We start from the raw sequence: 21,290 nt of genomic DNA on the forward strand, positions 1-21,290 counted from the left end.
CGGTCAGCGAAACTTGCCGTGGCAACAAAAACCCGCAAAGGGCAATAAACATTTTCTGGCTGGCAAGGAAATTAAGAAAATGAGCTCGAAATGGGGCAACAAAATAAAAGAAAAATAGTGGAACATAACAGGAAGGCAGAAGAAGTTAGCAGATCCCAATGTGCGGTTGGCAACACTGTTGCCGGTGCTGCCACGCCCCTAAAATGCCTTCACGTCCCAGACACATTGTTGCTGTTTTTCGTGGCGCTTTCGCTTTGGCTGCGTTTGATTTTGATTATGAGGCCCTTTTCCGCGAGAGCTGCCAAGTACAGTTGTGCATGAAAGATGCTGAATGCAAATTTAAAACTGCAGCGCATAACATCTTTTTATTCGAAATTGGATTAGGGCTACTTAGACGCAGTTTCCTGGCCACCATAAGAGGCCAAATTAATAGTTAATTTTTTATTATCTATTCACCGAACTTCAACATTCAACCGATATAACCATTATTTGTAGCTACGATATGTGTAGTGCCTCTAATGCCCAAATAGCACTATTAATATCTGTTGAGCTTAATTCGAGACCTAAATGAACCATTAACACGAAAAGCCGGAGCCAGGTACTCCGTTTTCCTTTCAGTGTAGTCGCGTGTGTGGCATTTTTTGCTGACACCGAGTTGCGTGACTCGACAGTGAGCAATCGATGTTGGATGTTGCAGGTTGCCAGCAGCGATGTTGCTCGCCGGCAGCGGCAGCAGTACTAGTAGCAACATGCAACAATGACTGTGTGTGCCCATTTTCTTCGAGAGTTTGTAACCGTTTTTTTTTTTGTTTTTTATTATTTTTCTACTCGACAGCGGCAGAATTATTATCACAAATTGACCTCGTGCCGAAATCGAATCGAGAAACTGCATCAATTTATGACCCAATTGTGGCATTTACCCATCGAGTTTCAAGGGGGGATCATGACTGTTGAACGGCTTGGTCGCACGTTGAATGTCATCTGCATAAAATTGACATTTTGCTATGACTTGACCTTTGATCGCTTTAAATGTTGTCCTGACTCCGACTGCTATGATTTGCAAATTCCCCCGAAGCTAATGACAAAATCGATGGCAATCAAGTCACTAAAACACAACTAAAACGGCAAGATTCTGAAATGCTGAGATACTGCCCCTCTCCTGGCAATTAAAAGGCAATTAGCTGGCAAATGCTATCCGGCAGATGCACAGATTCAAAATGCATGAGGTCTGGTTGGTGTACAGGAAAAACAATTCGATTCACCCAGAACAATCAATCTGAGATACTCGAATCGAATCAAATCAAACCGAATCGTTTCGATTCGAGTTGAGTCGAGACGTACCTGATGATCTTTTAATTAACACATAGCCCGTTGTTGAAGGATTCAGGGCATTGCAATTGAGGGCTTAACCCATTGATGGCAATGAAGGTAGCATAAACACAATATTGATTTCAAAACAGGTACGTTAAAGACATATTTAGAAGTTAGCTTGGATCAGAAGTAAATCCCGTTGAAATTACCTTATGAATACTACTTAGTGGGTTAACCCAATCGATTTGCCTAAAATCAGACAGTAAGAAAAGGATTTCCCGATGGAGAACTAGTCTTTGAAATTGAGTTATTAAAGACGAAAGCATTTTCATCGGATTTGAATTTTTCCCATGCTCCGAAAATCAGACCGACGATGATGCGGAGAAATCTCAAATGAGTTATGTGTGTCGGTCGGGCACATGAACATATATGTACATATATCATCTACGAGTATATATCTGTCCGCACTCGGCACTCTTACAGCTCGTATTTCGACAAATTGATTTCACACACAATTCAGACGGTCGGTTGGATGGATGGTCGGTTGGTTGGACCATCAGCAGGGCATCATCTCATCTCATCTCATCTCGCATTCTACATTCTACAGTTCTCGCATTTACTCCAACGAGCTTCATCAGCAAAAAGGCATCCGAATCCGAAAGCTGCAAGAACAATTATAATGCTGATGTTGCTGCTGGCGTTTGCTTTTTTTATACCATTTAATATGCATATAAACAAAACGCAAACCGAAATGAAAACAGAAAACAGAAATGGGGGGCAGTATAGTCATTATGAATCTCATATCCAAGTCATGGGTGCCCCATCTGTGTCAGTTGTTGTGAGAAAGTTGTACAAATTTTGTTTCGGAAAGGGGATATATATATAGCGGGGTAATGTGACCCGACATTTGATCGATGTGGCAAATGTTGCCCAACTCGTAGCTCTAGGCGATTTCCTGTGAATTGAGGCAGAGAACAGCTTGCAAGATCACAAATCATAAGAAAGTGCAGATCAGCAAAATGTGCCAAGTTCGTATTCAATTTGAAGACTGGATTTCTTGAAGAAATAATCACAGCTCCAAAACGAAAGAAACCCCAAGCAAATATTTAGCAACGTTTCCCAGGATACAATCAAACCAAGTCGAAACTCAATTCTGAGCCTCAAATTCAATTAAGAAGTGCAAACAAAAATTCAATAACTTTTGACTTGGGCCATTATGGACGGCAACCAGTGCCACAATTTTGTTTATAAGAATCTCTTGGAGACGCTTGAAAATCCCCAAATCCCCAAATCCCAAAAACCAATCCAATCGCCATCATAAACAAAGGATAAAACTGAGGGCGAAACAATAGTTTCGCTTTTGTGCAAATAAATTTCATCGTCTAAACAATGCAAGTTGATGTGTCAATTGTAGACGGAAACTTTTCAGCCAAGGAAACAACTCGGCAAAAGTGCAAAGAACGAAACGAAAACAATAATACTCCATCGTTTCATTGGGCATCTCAATCGCAATCTTGCATCTATATATCCTCCTCATTCCCGTCCATCCATCCATCGACAGTTTTAATAACTTTTTTTTTTTTTTTTTGGTCATGTTTCCGAGTTGTTTTGTTTGGACAGCGATTGGTTGGTTCTCTATCGTTTTGTTTGCCTAATGGTAAATGGGCAAATGGCAAATGGCGATGGCATGATGAACCAAAATATTTGATGGCTTCCTTTCTGCGCTTAATGAAATTCTCTTGCGGTTTGTTTACAAATCAAATTTGACTAATGTGGTTTGATTGATTCTGAATCTGTTGTTGATGGCTTTGGCAATGTCTTGTTTTCCTTTCTTTTTTCTTTTTGTTTAAGGCCGTTTAAAGTTGGCCTGGCTGCAACGAAATCTCTAAATCCCCAAAGATACATTCGCAAATATTTCCCCTTTTTTATTTTTTTGGTTTTGCATATCCACACTCTGAGCTATTTTTTTTTTACCTTGCGTTTTTTTCGCCCTGCAATTATACAAACAACCCGTGTGCGCAAACACAGATACAGATACTCTTACTGTGCAAACTTTTCAAGCGTATAGTTTCACCCCCTTGCTACCCAGCAAAAAAAAAAGTAAAAACCGCCGACCAGCACTGTGTTTTTCGCATAGTTTGGCAATCCATTGGATGCGTCGAAAGCATTTAGATATTTTCCCACTTTTTTATAGATTTTTTCTTTTTTTTCGGCCAGCAAAAGCAAAAATCGCAGTTAACACTTTCTTGTTCCCAACCGAGAGCACTTTTCGCTTGAATTGGCGATCCATTTATTGTTTCCTTTATCAGTGGAGTGTGGGCTAAAGCTGCTGCATGGTCCACTAGGTAACTCTGGGGCACGGAATAATCAAAGCCTCTTGCCACTTAATTGGGGAAAAACTCTTCGGATATTATACATATAAATTTCTTGGTTCATGGCCACTACTGTCTGCAAAAGATATAACTAGGCTTTAAGCTAACTTAATTTGCTTTGGTTGAACTTACAAAATGGAAATCTGCCCCAATCAACCTTTTTCTCGAAAGATACAATGTTTCTAGCCACATGATTGGAATTTGGGCATACATCAGCATCTGATAGCATTTCCCAGGCAGTTAATGAGGCAATAGACGCCCAGTTGTTTAGTGGCTCCCTTTCACAAAGAAAAAGTCGAGAAAATAGCGGGGAGAATTCCCAAGACTGGCGCCTGACCTTTTCATAATGTTTTCAATCAATAAGACAAACACAAAACTGAGCCGCTAAAAGCCAACAAAGCAAATTCCCACCGGCTTGACCCAAAAAGCCATGAGTAGGCTCCAAAAATATCCCCCAGTGCGTAGATACTTTTGGGTCTGAATCGAATTCAAGTGGCGAATGTATACGCAACGCAACATTTATATTTTTGGCGACACCATCGCACACGAAAATGGAAAATATTTTTAGCCTCAACGAGAAAATCAATTCCAGAATGAGCTGCAGGCACTTTGAAGTCCAACGGATTGTGAATGGAGAGGCGATATATATCTATATATATACACATACAGAATTATATACATACATAGTGAATGACGTGTAGTGTCGTTGCCCCAGCTGCCTTAATTCATATCTAAATCTGACTGAAGCTGATTTAAATGCTCGTCTTGCCGCTGTTGTTGGGGCATAAACAAAACTATAAAAGTTCTGTTTTGGTTTTGCCAAGGCGCCACAAAAATTGAGGGGGGTTCCATGCCACCCGGCATCTGTGTTTGCGTTTGACCCGATTTATTTATAAAGAATGCAAAGCGAAGCAAAGGAGGAGTTTGCGTTTGAGTTTGAGCTTGAGATTGGGTTTCGGGTTTTTGGGCTCATGCCCAGATAGAAAATGCTGCCGGGGCCTAATTGCATTTGTTGCGTGTCAATGAGCAGCAACAACTCCCAGGGGCGGTGCTTTCAATTAAAGAAGGGATAAAGGAATATCAAATAAAATCAATTAGGAGAACAGGGCCGGGGGCCTAGATTTGTTCCTCAAAAGTTCCCGATTCCCCGGGGTGAAGTTCGGCTCAACGTTATTCGGTTTGCCAACGTTATTTGCCCCTTAAGCTTTTCCTACTTGGAATGCATTTGGAATGAGTGTAAAACTTTAAGCCTTGCACATGATGCCATCTAAGTACAAGCTACTAGTGGCTTTTCCATCAATATTGGGTGTCTTTGTGCAGCTCAGTAGCAACGACAATCGAAATGTATCTGCCAGATACATTTACACATGCCGTAGTTCCCCAATTCCCGAAGGAAAGAACACCCCAAAATCCATTTCAATGTCAATGCAGCTGTTTGCCATTGACAAAAACAAGCCATCGCCAACAACTGGAACATAATTGTGGCACACACACACACACACACACACACACACACGAGAACGTGTCAAATTAATTGCCACTTTTAGTTGTTCGCACCTCTGAAGAGCTGGATATTTCTCAGGAACTCTCTCCTCGGCGATTTTCCTAAATATACTTATGGCTACCTAGTTTCCATAAATTCCCATTCGTGTATGACAGGCAATTAGAGGGCGTGGCAGTTGGGCTGTCGCCACATTTGCATTGTCACCTTTAATGAGTTTTTGCCGGCACACGGAGCATAAACAGGCCATAAAAACGCGACATATACATTCTGTTGGTAATATTTTCCCCATTCCCAGATTCCAACAGCCCCACCAAAAAAAGAATGCCGAACATATATAGAACCCAAACCTGGAGGTGTGAAATCATCAATCATGACTTACGAGCCGTTTTTTGTGTTGTGCGTGTGTTTGCTTTCTTGCCTCATTTTTTTTTTTTGATTTTTTTGATGGCCATTGACATTGACACTTACCTGGAAGGAGAAAAGTGGAAATGGTGGGAAAGAACATAATTAGTGAGGTGTTTTCGTATGTCTTATAAGATTGGTCGGTATGCTAACAAAGATTTGCAAGATTTGCTTAACTACCTTAGGATATAAACAAAATTTTATGTTCGCTACAGTTTTGGCTTAAATTTGATTTGAAGCCCATAAAATCGAGCAAAGATTATTCAAAGATTTTCTAAATTAATACACAATTCCAAAAATTAGATTTCAGAATGCTCACCACCGCTTAAGTACAGATTTCCTGCATCCTGTTAATTGAATTGTTTATTATTTTAATCCCATCTTAGAACCTAATGCCGGAATTGCTTTGGGGCAAACCAATTTGAAAATCCCCCGGAATAATCGTTGGACACGTGACAACAACCACTTGATGGCATTTGTAATCTCCTTCGCCTAATCCACTTCATTTCCGCACTTTGGCGTGGGGTTGTGGAAAATTGAATTGTAAACAACAATTATGGAACGCATCGAATGAGGCGAAGTCAGAAAAGAAATCCGGCCCTTGGAGAACACTGAGCCTGATGATGACAAAGTGACAGCCACCCTTAAAAAAACAGCAACTAATTGAAAATACTTGGGCTGCTGGAATGCCGAATGCTCCTTTTTTTGCTGCTGCAGTATCTGTATCTGTAGAGATATTTCAGCTTAAATGAAGTGTTAACAGGCTGCCAAGAAATGCCTTTTGGGCCGCATAAATCACATTCGCAATTTGGCAAAGTGCAGCGGCGGTTTTCCTTCATTCATTTTTTTTCGGGGGTGGATGGGTTTTGCCCGAAAATATCGAAATGGAGAAACAAAACTTGAATTTTGATTTAGAGACTAGACAAAGCAAGGCGGGCAGGCAGGCAGGCAGCCAACCCTCAAAAAAGATGTCAAGCCGCACTCTGATTTATGTGGCTGAAAAACAATAATAATAAAAAAGAGGAAATCAAATTAATATGTTGGCTAACCCCCTATAGATATAGATAATGCTACCAAGGCGCAACGATGGCCCACCAAGAACTATGCCAAAATCGCAGCGGGTCATAAATAAATGAAATCTATGGAGACTGGGTAAAAGCTTTTCCGTTCCACACACACACACTTAATCCAACCCCCAAGATGTTGCGCCTTTAATTGACATATTATGTAAACAGGATAGTTAACATTGCTCATTTCATTTGGACTCATTTATTCGCAGCTGTATTTGTTCAGATGCCGTTGAAAAGGGGGCGGAAATTGGGGGGTGGGCTACAAAGTGCTCCGTTGTGTCCTCGATTTATTCCTATTGTATTCGAATTGCGCCTCCCAATCCTATGGATAACCTGAGTTATCAGAGTGCTCAGATAAAAGAGCAAGAAACAGGGAAATGACTTAATTATATATTGCCGATTTCTTATCTTTGTTTTCTAATTGGATAGTTATGTTTCCTGTGCTCTCTAAACCAATTCAAATTTGTTGATTGTGGTTGGCTTTCCATCTACTCTTTCAATCTTTTCTTTTTTTAAGCAGTTAGCATGAAAAAAGAACACTGCACCGAATTTCCCCCACTCACTTTTCCACTCTTTAACGGTGGTGTGTGCAATTAAGTTTTCGGAGAATGTTTTGTCAGTTGGCTGTCTGCGGAGCGATTAAAGCGTTTGATAAACTGCAGCTGCAGTTCGAAATTCATTAGATGCGCTTTCCTATCTGCTCGAATAATTAAACCAAACAAACTGCCAACTGTCGCCGAGGCAGAAAAACTTACACGAATTTCCATTCGGCGATCAAAAAAAGTAGTAGGGGTTTCGGTTTCGAATTGGAATCGAGGAGATCGATGCTTGTCCCGCGTTTGCCACTGTTGCATGCTATTTTTGAACACTAATTGCGGAGAGAGCATAAGCATGAGATAAATTTGTATCCACGGCCGCTTTAAATGCCGTCTGGGGAGCAGACGTCACTCGGATTTTCCTTCTGTATATGGCAAGTAAACGCAAAGGGAAACCCAGACATGGGCCCCCTAAGAAAATCGGCTCGTAGCATAATTGGCATCCCTAGAAGAAAAGCCACTTGCGGTCCATATATCATGGCAGATCCGTACAGTTAGGGGCAGTTGGGGAGTGTGGGAAAAACGGGCGGCATCCAGATGGAATCCCATAATATCTGTTTGTTGTCGCTGGCACTTTTTAAAAGCAGCTCTAATGATGTGATCCTGGTGTTTGTTTGTGATTTCTTAAATGCTCTGTGCAACGTTTCGTTCAATTAGTTGTTTTATAGCTAAGGAGCGGGCGTAATAAGATCCTCATGGGATCTGTTCCTTAATTTATAGTTTTGAAACAATACGATTAATATGTTTTGTGCACTTTCCAACACACTGAACTAGTGTTCACAGCCAGTTTCGCTTACTTTCGCTTCCCATCAGAGTGAAACTTCCTGTGCAACCTTATAGCCTATCAACTGTCGCCATATCCATACCAATATCGAATGCCTATCCACTGTTTTCACGCATCAGTTGGCACCGAAAACAAGGCAAGTCAAACACCTGTTGGTTCTTTTCAGCGGTAACAACTTTAAACATTGCACGCATCGCTGGATGCATTAAAAGCGAACGAAACCGAATTGAATTTAATACACGGCAAACAAAAACACGCCGAATTAAAAAACATTCGAGTGTGTGCAAGAGACTGGGAGGATAAGGAAAAAAAAGCGAAAAAACATTTATGATTCATTGAGTGCAAAATGTCGTGCTCAGTTGTACGACTTCCGGCCAAGGGGGCTCCAAATAACGAGTACGAAAAAATATAAACGAGTATTACGTACACAAAAAATAGGTGACCATCAAGTCAAGAGTCTTATGTTGACAAATTGACGACTACAAAAAAACGGCAAAGGAAGTCGATTCAACATCATTAGGAGGCCACACAGAGTCGGCCACGCCCCCTCTGCCAACGCCCAGATCTCTGAAGCGACAGTTGCTGGCCTTTTTGGAAAGGGATCAGAGGGTAACATACTGCAGGCGAATCGCTAAGGAATATAAAAATTAATGTTGCACTAATGGCTGACAAATAAAACTACAGTATTACACTCGGCTACATCAGTGAAACCCCATAGTTCTGTCAGCACACACATGTATTTTTGGACCAACTACAAGTTATTCGATGTCATAGGGAATATTTTTAGCTATGGAACCATCAAATGGGGTGGAAATTGAGGGGATGGAGTTATTACCAAAGGTCGTTAAGAGATAGTAATATAGATAAGCTGATTACGATGTTACGCAAAGCGAAAGAAGGTTTAGAAAGTTTGGAATAGAGTTATTGAATGGTAAACAGTCATATTTAAACTCAAAAACTTCCCCTCAGCGACACAGTTTCTTTTCTTTTGGTTTCCCTGGCCGACTTTCTGCAATTCTGTACATTCCATTCGGAAACAGTTGGCCGAAATGAAGCCGGAGGAAAGGGAAACCAGCAGACTTTTCCAAGGACCCTCTGGACGACGACTGTAATTCCCGGAAATGATCCACCGGGGAGAGGCACTCAACAGTAAACACTCGGCACGCGTGACTACCATAAACTATCTACGGATGGCGAAAAAAGCTGAATAATTAATAAATCTAGAAACAAATTAATGAGGCCGCAACACGCGCAACGCATCTAATATTTTCCAAGACCCGAGTTCACTGGGGTTAAGGGGCTTTAGGCGGTTAAGGAGGGGGTGGTAAATGGCCCGGGCGCATGACTGCAGTACGTTAAAATTTTCCGCCTATTTGTTTGCAACAAAACAGAATTAAAACAATCGTAAAAACAAAAATAACCAAGTAGCAGCGGGCATGTGGCACTCCCCGTTAACCCACCAACGAACCTCCCCTCTTAACCCAATGGTGCCGCACAATATTTCGCTGTCGTTAAAACGGCACGCGTCAGAAATCAAATGTCAACCGACACACAATACACGACTAGAATGGCGACTACGAGTAGAAGGGAATATTGGAATATTGAAGTACACACAGTCGAAGGCACTCGGTCATATCCTGGCAGGCAGGCTCTACATCCCCCCAGGCACCTTTTAACACTGGCAAATTTATTCGCTCCGATCGAATATATATATATGTATATACACATGTATCTGCGGAATTGGCATTGTGCAGCGGCAATTATGTAAGTTTGCTGCTGCCAATTGAAAGGCGACGACCGACAGCCGTCAACAATGTGGCACAATTGCATCCGGGGGAGATTCCGGAACCAGGAGAACTAATAACCGAAACGCGAGGAACAAGCTGATTTGGATAGGCTAAGGCACAAATATAAAGATATGCACTATTCTGGCTTTGAACTGTTTTCATAACAATTTAGTCGCTACTATGTCTATTTTTGCAGACAGCTTAGGCTAAGAGCTGCACTTGGACAGCATAAAATTCGATATAAATGGGCAAAGGAGGGACTTGCAACAAGCAAAAGCTCCTTGTCCGAAACCTTTTTTCCGATTTCGGGCTTAATCAAACCAATCGGAAGCAAACTCAATTTGCTTTACATTCCAAAACAATTTGGGGCAGTCCCTCCACACACACACATGACGATGGTTTTAATAGACCCAGGCCATAAACCAAGGCAGGAAAAAGAAACCTGGCGCAGACCGAAGGAAACTGAATCACCGGAATTTAATCATCAGTCAGTCAGTCGGTCCGTCGTCGTTTTGGTCCAAAGGAGTGTGCGGCGATATCTGTGTGAAAGAGTGCTTTATCTTTATGCGCTTTACTCAGAATTTGCTGCAGAGCTTAAAACATAAAGTCCGAAAGTGACGACAGACATTGGCAGCGCTTTCGCCGGAAAGTGGGAAATCCGAGGCTGGGCCTCTGCCAGTCCACAGATAAAACTGCCTGAGTTATGTGAGTGTGTCCAGCGCCTCGACGTTTTGCATTTAAAAAAAAAAGGAGCAGAGCACACAGGTACCCTGGAATAGGTCCCATTTACATTATGGCCATAAGATCATTCATTTTCTTTTGGTTCAACTACCCGCAATCTTTAACGTTCCGCTTAAAAAACAACCAACTATTCTTTTTGTTATTTTCGCTACAAAGAAAGCTGATCCTTGATTTACCACGTGCGAAAAAATACAAAAAAAAAAAAAACGAGCAAGGAAAGGTGAGTCACTAACAAAGTTTTCCGTTCTGATAAAAAAAATGATAAAGCTCTAAATCAAAGGATATAGCCAAAGATGAGGGCGAAGCAGCAGACCAAGAACTTTGCCTGCAACAAAGCAATGTGAATGAACTTTTACTTTTAGCAGACATCAAATCACCCAGCATCGCTTTCTCTCCATCTCTTTGCTCGGGCCAAAGGTAAAGGCCATCATTAATCTTGGCTGTCCACTGCTTTCCCTACTCCGCCGTGCTCCTCTCCGTCGCCCGATCCCTCGGCACAGATAATGCCCGTTAGCCGTATCTGTATCTGGGTTTGCTGACTCAGTTTCCCACTGCCGTGTTGCAACATTCTTGGGTTATTAATGGGTTAAGCTAATTATTGACAAAGCTGTTCGCCCCGCTCCTCCGCCGCCGGCGGCGTTATAAGTTCTGGAATCTGTACTCTGGATCCTGGCGACTGGATACTGGATACTAAATTCGGAATTTCCACTCCCGACGACTCGACTGACTAATGTCCGAGTGCATTATACATCCTCCTGCAGCACCGAACAGAACACAACGATAACAATCAATTTAAAATTCTTTCCAATACATTTGCTGCTCAAATTATGCATGACAAATGCTTAAAAGTTCATGACTAAAATGCAAACACAATGAAGAGGGCCAAGGCGGCGAAAAGAGAGGGAGGGAAGCGGGGTAGGGGTCCTGAGTTGGCCTGAGTTGATTGTTGTTATTTTGGTCTTTTCTTCGCTCCTTTTGTTGGCCGCATTGCGAATGCGCATGTGAAAAATTGCCATAAAATTATGAAAATTTACGCTAAACTATGCCCAGCGCCAAAAGAGGGGGGGCGGTGGTGCAAGGGGTGTCGAAAAGGGGTTTTCTCAGGGCCCCCAGCCAACTTGGCGTCGGCTACAAAAGTTTTCGTAACTTTGGGAATGGGATAATGATGAGAATGAAGCCGGCACACGGCTCAGTCAAGAGGTTTCCACAAGGGCGGGAGTAAAAAAAGAGGCGCCCTAAAAGGGAGGAGTTCCCGTCAAAAGAACTATGTTCCCGAACTAGTTATTTTCAAGTCGCGGCACTAGTTTATCAACAAACTCCTTGAGAACTTTTGCCCGCCCACGATACCATATTCTTTATAAAGCCAATGTTTTTCAGCAGCGAAGTAGGTTATTATATATTTGAAATAGCCATTAGCACTTTCGATTAATCAGTAAATATATAGTAGCCAACTAAACGAAAGGCTATCTCTTGGAAAAATGTATATAAACTCCGAATTTCAGTACCTTAGCTTAACTAGAGAACCCAGGTGATGCCATAGCATTCCAATACAAGAATATAAATGCACAACGTTGGAAAAAACAATTTGGATGCCCAGGTGAGTCTGAGTACCTTCTACAATCCCAAACCCAATCCCAATTCCAATCCCAAGCCCCAACCCAATCCCATTGCTGTTGCATCGCATCCCATTTCAGTGGAACCGAAGGGGAACAGGCAAAAACCGACAGCGGAACATGGGAGACGGTGTTTTGGGGACCTGGTCCTGGAGATCTAGTGGCGAGCGAATGGAGGCGTGGGGGTAAACGTTGATAATGACGCGGGCAGCCACTGAGCACATCATATGAATGTCAGTGAGGCACTGGCAAAAGGGTGAGAAAAATTGAAGGGCGCAGAGAGAAAAACTTGCTCGGTCCTAATCCTTTTAGGAACTTTTTTTTTAACGATTTTCGAATCAAGTTCTCTAAATAACTGGAAAATTGCATTGCCTTCGAATTGCTTTAAATGTAAAAGCATTACATCTCTTTAGTTTGCAAGTTGCATCCCATTTGGCTGAGTGTAAGCAGAGGGCAGAGAGCATGCAACGCTGCCGACAGAGGTTTATTTGGTTAAATGCTGAAAATTGCCAAAAGCAGCGGAAAGTGGCGGTGTGCAAAATGGGGCAAAGGGGGGGAAACCGAGGGGAATTGCCTTATGCTTGCACTTTTTGCAGCTTTTCGTTGTTTTGTGCACATCTTGATGAGCTGCCGCTGATAGTTGAGCCTTAATGGTGGGAAAAAAACAGAAAACAAAGCGGCAAGGCAAGATAAGTGCTGCGGATGGGATGGCCTTTTGAGGATGGAACGAAATGGGATGGGATGGGGACTCGGATTGGGAGGACGAGCTGCGAGGCTGCCAAGGGCGCAAGGTGCACGGTGCATTTGGGGAGGAGGTGGAGGTTGCGGTGGGTGGGAGATTCGTGGGAGTGGAAGTCACTCAATTTGCAGTGTGGGAAAATTAATGAGTGGCGCGAAGAGCGACGATTGCGAGGATCAAGGGTATGCAAAGTGGAGCACGACTCCGTAGCAAAAACCCAAACGAAGACAATTTAACCTCCGACCACCGCCAAGCAAAAATCATGTGCAGTGGGACACTCGCCAACTGGGAACTGTATAAACAAGATTTCACACAGAAATCTAAAGATGCAATCACAAAAAGTGTTTCCATATCATACATATAAGGAAGGCACAGTTCACTCAAGTTCATCTTGGCCAAACCATTTTGTCCATATACACACACTTTCGGAGCGGACATCTCTCCCTTTAACGGACAGTAAACGAAATAGGAACGAATTGATTAAAAGACCGGGCTACAGAACAAAGACGAAAAGCGAGACAATAAAGGGTGTGGCTTGCGGGGGAATGGACGAAAGGACCCAAACCCAAACCCAAACGGGCGGTTGGGCAGACAGGCGAACGGACCGACTGGAGAAGTTGGAACCTGGCCATGCACTTTGCATTACCAATTAGAAGAACCCGACGAACGGACGACGAGCACAGAAGGTAACAAAAATTGACAATTGACGCCGCAATCAGGAAGGCAAACACACATGGGCGGCGAGGAGGTGAGCGGAGGGTGGGTGTGTGTGTCTCATTGTTATGCAATTGCAATGGGGCAAGTCAATTAAAAACATTCTATTCCATTGCAGCAACAACCCTCGGGCTCGAGCTCGGGCTCGTCTGGCTACCGATGACCGTTTGGATTACGGCCAAAGGCGGATATCAATGACCTAACCTCACTTTCCTTATTTCCCTATGCGACCATGCGCATCTCCCTTTCTTGCCGATGACCAAACCAAGCCAAACCAAACCTCCCCCGATCAACGGCTCTCGTTCGAGCAAGACATAATCCAATTAGCAATTAGTTGTGTATGCCGGGGCGTCATCGGGTTACCTGAGCACCTCCCAGATGGTTCGGTTCCGATAGGATGGAAAACAGGTAGGAAAAGGCCGGGGCCTCAAGGAATGGGTCCCAAATCGAATGCCTGCCAATTGGTATAACTCAATTTCGGCTGGTTATTAGGCCCATCACGTCTTGGGACGTCGTTTCCTGTATGTTAACGTCTGGCTTTGTAGGATCTTTATCTCAGCAATACTTTAATAATTCAGTAACGTCAGGTAGCATTGGCAAATACATCAGTTTTTGAAAAGATAGTGTATATTTTGAAAAATTCAAGATTTTAGTGAATAGAACGTGCTCCTCATAATCCAAGTAATGAACTTTTGGCTGAAGACTCCAGATTGGGCGCGATGCGGGCGATGGACCGGTAGACACATGTGGCCCAATCATTTTTTGTGTTTCGCCTGAATTTTAATTTAAAATTCATTCATCATACTTGAAAGATGGTAAAACACGAGTGGGGGAAAAGCGAGGGTCGTCGGTGGTTTAACAACAATCCTTCATTTGTATTTTCTGTGCATTCTTTGTTTGCTGGGCTGTCGTTTTTGTTTTATATGTACATACTATATATACTCTACTACAGGAATGTATCTTGTCTTGCTCCGCTCCGACTCATTGTTTAAGCTTCATTGGGATTATGCGGGCTTAACCCCTCTTTTTTTTGGTCCAACTCTCTCCTACCCACTCTCACTGCATTCCATAATAAGTAAGAGCAACTTAATGTCTTGCCATATTTTCACACTAATTTAATTCTTTTATTTTCCCTCTTAAATTAATGTTTTCTCCTTTTCTCAGATTATTTGAACATTTTTTTGTAACACACGTGCGATTATTATGCTGGTAATATGCAGTGTTATGCTTAGGTTGCTGCTTTATATATTTGCATAAATATTATTAAATGCATACATATAAGCCACCACTTTTCTTTATGCTTTAAGGTACTCTGTAGTAGTTTTTTAAAGGCTTTTCCAGCTCATTTGCAGTTAATTTAAATGGTTTGGCCTGGGTTTTTCTGCAACAATGCCTGCTAATTATGGTGAATTTTTTTTCGGCTTCACGGCTGCATTGAAAAATCAAGCACCCATAAAGATCTGTGGAGAGATTGCCACCTATATACAGATATATATATAGGGAGATATATGTAGAGAGATATAGCACAGCAGAGCTCATTATCATTTCTGCAATCCACTTGAATCCTTTTGTTTTGCTGTCCCATCCGAAATGTTTTGTTTTATTAATTAAAGCGAAATGCAAGGCTTTCCGGGCATTACTGGATTAAAATTAAAACAAGGGAAAATCGTGAAGAAAAGAGGAAAGAGCCGGTGAGTGAGTGAGTGAGAGGCAAACAAGAAGCGGCAACAATTCTTTTCTACGCACGGCCAGACTTTGCAACATAATTGGAATTTCCTTTTTCCTGCCCATTCCCATTACCCCTCTCTTTCGCTCCCGGTCCAGCCCTCTCTTTCTTCAGCATGCTTCATCTTTGTCTTGTCAAGTGGCACAAAAGACAAGAAAAGAAAGAACTCAAGAGTTGCCCGCTTGACCATAAGCTGTCCCATTCAGGCAACAACTTGAGCAGCAACCTGATGTTCCCTTTCCCCTTAGTCCCTCTCTTTCTATAGTCATCTGCCCGTCCCTTTCTCCTCGCTCTTAAGAAAAGGAGGGTGCAGGGGGCGTGGATGCGCTGGGCGTGAGAGACTGACTAAGAAGTCAAAGAGCCATGAGTCAGAGTATTCTGAGAATGTCCTCAGTTCGAGGAAGAGGTATTAAGTCGAGTTCATGGACTTGGGTTATAAACTCAAGACCCTCTCCGAACGCACAGCTTCCTCATTGGATCTCCACTGGATCTCCATGTTATGGATGAGGTAAAGGGTTCTTAAAGCCCACTCGTTTATCTTAACAACTTGCGAATGCGAATTAACCATTTTCAAAATGTGACGCATCAAATAAGAATATACTTATATTAAAGTCAATAAACCAGCTAAGCTTCAGGTTTATCCTAAAATATATTGCATTTGCCAGTACTTCCCTTTTTGGGTCATCTTTTGAAACACCCGTGAAAAGATGAAGATGCAGTGCACAGCTCTCAAGATTCTGCTGCCCCGTTCCTCTGTCCCCTCTTGGATTTTCCATTCATCTCAAGGCCCTCATCGCCCATTAATGGTATGACGAACTGTCTTACTGGCAGTTTTCCCAGGCGCGATGCCCGAAGTGAAAGCGCCACCCAATTAAGCCAGTTTCGGGCTTAGCTAATTAGGACTGTCCACCCTTTTTCACTATTTCAGCTCTCCCCCCTCCCCTTCTCCCCTTTTCACTGACCATTTTCTTCAGCCTTTCTTCAAAGTGTTTTTCTCACACAAAAATATAGAACAAGCTCCCGTTTGGAGTTTAGAGTGCGGCAAACAAAAAAAAAAAAAAAACAAGAGCGCAGTCAACAAAAGTTTTTAGTTTACTGCTCGAAAATTAGAGCCCAAGTGACCACAAAAGAAAGGGGAGGGGGGCATCTTGGATGTTTTCTCACTTTCTACAAAAGCGTACTGAGCAAAGAAAAGTGCTTAAAACACTTATTTCCAACTATCCAATTCTTGATCATCTACCGACTGAGTCATCTTGCAATGATTTAACCAATTTCTTACTCTTCTCTGTGAGAATTTTATCTCTTTTTTTGAGGGGGGAAATTGTAGAAAGGGGCGAAGAAACTGAGTTAATTAAATTCGACTTTCTGCGGTATTAGAACATTTTAAGAGGCCTCGCCGAGAAATTCTCGGCCAGCTTCAGCTTTTTTGTGGTCCAAACCGGATGCGGTAATTGCTGGGAAGTCGACGCTGGACTCTTCTTGACTTCACCAACTTTGCCAAGAAGTTTGCGACCCAACAAACTGTCTGAGTTATGAATCTGCCAAGTCGATATAACTAACTTTAGATTTGCTGCTAGTCAGTCCGGTTTAATGGGTTTAAAGCTAATTTCAATCTGCGTTTCTATGTTTCTATCTTTTGTCCATCAGTTAATAACTATATAAGCTGTGTTAGCACCTTGTTTTTGGTCTTAGGCCTAATTAGCTGTTTATCTTCAATAGTTTCTTTTCAGGAAATGTTCCCATAATCCAAAGCATCTTGTAGTGCCTCCTCATGGCAACCAAGTCTTATTTATCATTTAAACGGGCAACTCTTGCGCAATAGTTATCAGCGTTTGTTTGTCCAAATTTTACGACTCCAAAGTCAGGTGCCGGAATTTTAGGAGTATCTGCGATTGTAATTCCCTCTTGTTAACTGAAAAATTTACGATATTTGACCAGCCACGATATAGTCTGCTCTAAGGTAAGATAAATATTGACTCTAGTCTTCTCGGAGATTGCGATAAGGAAAAAAGATGATTGTAGTTTTCGTGGGATGTTGTTTTCTTATATTTTCTTATATTTCCTTAGGTCTCTATTTGCTCAGCGTTCGTTTCAGGGTCGCATATCATCAGGTACATTAAGTGCAAGTGCCCAGGTAATTTGTCTGCCCACATCTTGTGCTATCTATCACATAAGGAAGCAACAACGTTTTGATATGACCCTGTCGACTGATAAGCGGATTTAAGCTAAGTCGAAATACCTCTGTCAGCCATAATTGTGGCTTTAAACAAACGCTTGCCGTTGGTTACATTGGTATATTGCCAACTAAGCTAATGATTTGTCAATTTTCGGAATGATAGTTACCAGCCAGGTGGAAAATTTAGGGCATCACAAAGAGATAAAAGGTGTTAATTCTATTTTTCCGGCTAAGTTTTTTCAAAGGAGTAGCGATATTTGCCTTTTTTTTACCCATTGCAAGGCCATAAATATTCGACTTTAGCACAATTCATGCCGTTGGGTTCTAATGTTTCTAATTATAATACCAAAAAGCACATATTGGGGATCTTGGGGAGCGTTTTTATAACCCGTACTCACCTATTAAAGAGCAGCTGCAGAGGAGCAGCGCCAAAAAGACGCCGACTGAATTTGTCGGCAGTTCACCCATTTTTATCGCTGTTTTTGCAGTTGTAGTTTTAGTTTTCTAGTTTTCCCCGCTCGCAAATAGCGCTCTCTTTTTAACTTCTTTGGTTTGTTTACGGTTGCACACGAAAAAAATGTTTAAAAAATTGCAGTTTGTTTTCGTTGCTCGTGATTGCACAAATTATTCTATTCTGATTAACACTTTGCGTCCGGTGTCTTTTTTTTTGGCTGTTTTGGTGTGTGAATCTGAAAGTATATGTATAATGAAAGAAAGATGAATTAGCTAAGATTTTAATATTAATAAAGATGGGGTTTTTTTTTAGTTTAAATTTGATGATAACTGGCTTTTGTGGTTAGTTAGCTCGAGCCTGAGAAGTTCATCTGCATTTGATATTTGTCATAACTTTAGCATTTCAGCTTCAAATGGCAAATGTTGGCATTTATTGGCGAGAAGAAGAGCAAGACAACAGTGCGAGCGAGACAGCGCGACCCGATGTTGTGTGCGTGTGTGCCTTGTCTCTTTTGCATTCTCAACGGCAGCGAAGAGAAAAAAAAATGAGAAAGGAAAACGAAGAAAATAAAACCTGCTGCGCCGCCGACTTCGCACATGTTGGCCAGTTTTTGTAACGGAAATTGCGGGGCTCTCGGCAGTCGAAACACGTAGAGCGGGAAATATGGTGGGGGCAACACTGTCACAGGGGGGAAGGGGCTTAGGATAAGGTAGGAGACGATTGCTTAAGCTGCATTTTATCTATAAGTTTGTGTTCTCTGCAGATCGTTATCTTTTGGGTTCGAGAGCGAAATGTATATTTCTTATCGGCACGAACTTATTTGTTTGCGTCTCTCCAATAATTCATGACTCAAGCTTCGCCTCTCTCCCGCTCTCACTCTCTCTCTCTATGTCTACTGAAGTTGCACCTATGCTGAGCGTCCTTGGATTGCAACAAGTTCTAAAGTACAGTTATCACTCGCTTCGGAGAATTTCGCAAGCCAAATAAAAAACGGTTGAGTTATAGAATTGAACGTGACTTCAATGCAATGACTAATAGTAAAGGTAGAATAAGTGATCAATTAAAGTAATGTTTCATTTACAGTGACAACTTGCAAGCAGTGCTCTTTCCAACAGTAGTGCGATGCTGCTCTAACACCCTTTTTTTGGAATGCTCTTCCCACTTTCGCAAATAAATCCAGTCAGATTTCAACTCACAACAGTATTATAATAAGTATTTGCATGCAGGCGAGGCAAAACTGTAGTTGCTTCCTCGCGAGCTCGTCTTGCCACTAATCCCGCCCACTTTCCCACCGCCCCCCTCATTTGGCTTACGGTTATTACAGTTACTGGATAATCGATATTTAGGGCAGGCCTTGACTTTTTTCTATAGGAACCGCGGCGCGTATGTGTGTCTGCGGCACGCGAAATATTCTTGAGAATATTCCTCTTTCATCTCGCTTCATTCTTGCTTTTGGCAAATTGAGACATTGTTACAAAATACCCGGGAAGCAGTTTTAAATATTCATAAAGTTTCGAAAACGCTAATTATAATGAGAGACTTGGCCAGAAGGGAATTTCTGGCAACGGTAGAGTTTTTGTGAATCTGTTCAAGTTGCACAAAGTTTAGAAGTTTTCCACTTGATATTCGTGAATTATTAATGCTGTCAAATGATTTGATTTTGACTTTCGGCGCGGCCGACAAATTGTAATTACATTTGCCGTTTTCATTTGATTGCCTAGAATTGGGCCAACAGTGTGGGAATTGAATGCGATTTTGTAGTCTTAATTAAAATATTGCTCGGTTAAGTTTGAAAAAGCGCAATAAACTAATTTATTAATGCGCAACTAACATCTTGTTCGCAAAACTGCCAAAAGTAAAGCGGCCAAACTTTTCAAATATGCACGCTATGAAGTCGATGAAGTTAATTTACCAACTTTCAGTTTATTCCGGCTTGTTAACAGTTTAAACAAATATTTTTAATCACGTTAAAACTTTTGCAGAAAGCCGCAGCAAACGAAATGAACTTTTTGTTATGCGACAATAAAAGGCAATTTTGACAGACAAAGGAAAAATGAAACCGACTGAAATTGGTTTTGAAATTTGAGGATCTATTCTTTTCTATTTTTTTTTTTTGTTTTTGTGGTCAACATTCCAGATTCCAGTGGAATCACTTTGGCCGGCTTTTCCTAATGCTTTACGCGTTTCTTTTTTGTGTGTTTCATATTTCCTATTTTCCAGCTGCAAGTGTGAGTCAATTTCCAGTGCTCACTGTTGGTAGTAACAACAATAAAGTTGGCAGCGAAGCGGGCCCAAAAACCTGTTTTCCGTTTTATTTTTCTTGCTTTTCAGGTGATGTTGCTCTTTTTTTCATATTTGTTGTATGCACTTTTCCAACTCGATTATTGGGTGAGTTTTCAAAGGGTTTTCATGGAGGTTTTCATTGAAATAACTTTTGCACGTGACTCATTGGTATCTTGGGCTAAAACAACAAAACAGCATAGAGTCAGCAGAGCGAGAGAGATACATTTGTGTTATTTTTTGTCACACGCTAAAAAAAAGTTTCGAAAAAAAATATGTACAAGAATGCCGCCAGTTTATTTTTGGTTTTTGGGGAGCTGTCTCGACATGTTTTTTGAGTTCCTTTCCTCCACGGCCAAATAATGGCTGTTATGAGCAGTTATTATTATTATTATTATTTATTATTACCAATTTCTCATTGTTTAACTGGCACACTAACACAAACGCACACGACGCGCCACGACCGTTAACACAGACGGTGAAGAGAGCGCGAGAGAATGCGAGTATGAAGAAGAAGAACCACTTCTGCTGTCTCTATTTGTGTTGTTTTCTCTCAGCAAGCAGAGCACTCGACGCGTTGGCCGTCGAAACGTAACTGAAAGCACCGCTAGCGCTGCGGCCGCAAAATACCACAGCTATTGCCGCGCCACAAGATCTGGCAACCCCAAATGTTGCCAGCAGATGCGTGGCAGCATGTTGCCAACCGAAAGTAAACGAGCAAGGGAGACAGTAAGAGTTTGTTTAAGAAGCACAAATACCGCAAATATGAATCTGAAAGCAATTTATAAAACCAAAAAATTGAGCTCTTTTAAAATGAAATTAATTCATTTAACGTCATAAGTTCATGGAAATATTACTGTCAGTGGATTAACCAAATATGTTTTCAGTGGAGACTAAAAGAGATGGAGAGTGTCTACCGTTAGGCGGCAAAGAATTCAGCCGTTTTCTTCTCGAGTGTCAGCAAGGTCAAACGACGATGGGCGGAGAAACTGGGCGGTGGCACTTAAGCCCCATTTCGTCA

The 21,290-nt window shown here is 41.8% G+C and overlaps 1 protein-coding gene across 10 annotated transcripts in view; it reads right to left on the minus strand.

The window, feature by feature from the left end:
• LOC6725069 (fasciclin-2) overlaps window positions 1-20,900 on the minus strand; it is a 64,974-nt gene extending 44,074 nt beyond the window's left edge. For all 10 annotated transcript variants that reach the window (XM_016173000.3, XM_016172996.3, XM_039296629.2 and 7 more), the window contains exons 1-2: window positions 20,678-20,900; window positions 17,934-18,224 (exon numbers count right to left, since the gene is read on the minus strand). In XM_016173000.3, coding sequence (XP_016038054.1) covers window positions 17,934-18,003 — 70 coding nt within the window. In that variant the 5' untranslated portion in view covers window positions 18,004-18,224; window positions 20,678-20,900. The remainder of the gene's footprint in view (window positions 1-17,933; window positions 18,225-20,677) is intronic.
• Between the last annotated feature and the right edge of the window lie 390 nt (window positions 20,901-21,290).

This window comes from Drosophila simulans, chromosome X (assembly GCF_016746395.2).
Source record: "Drosophila simulans strain w501 chromosome X, Prin_Dsim_3.1, whole genome shotgun sequence".
Classification (NCBI taxonomy): Eukaryota; Metazoa; Arthropoda; class Insecta; order Diptera; family Drosophilidae; genus Drosophila; species Drosophila simulans.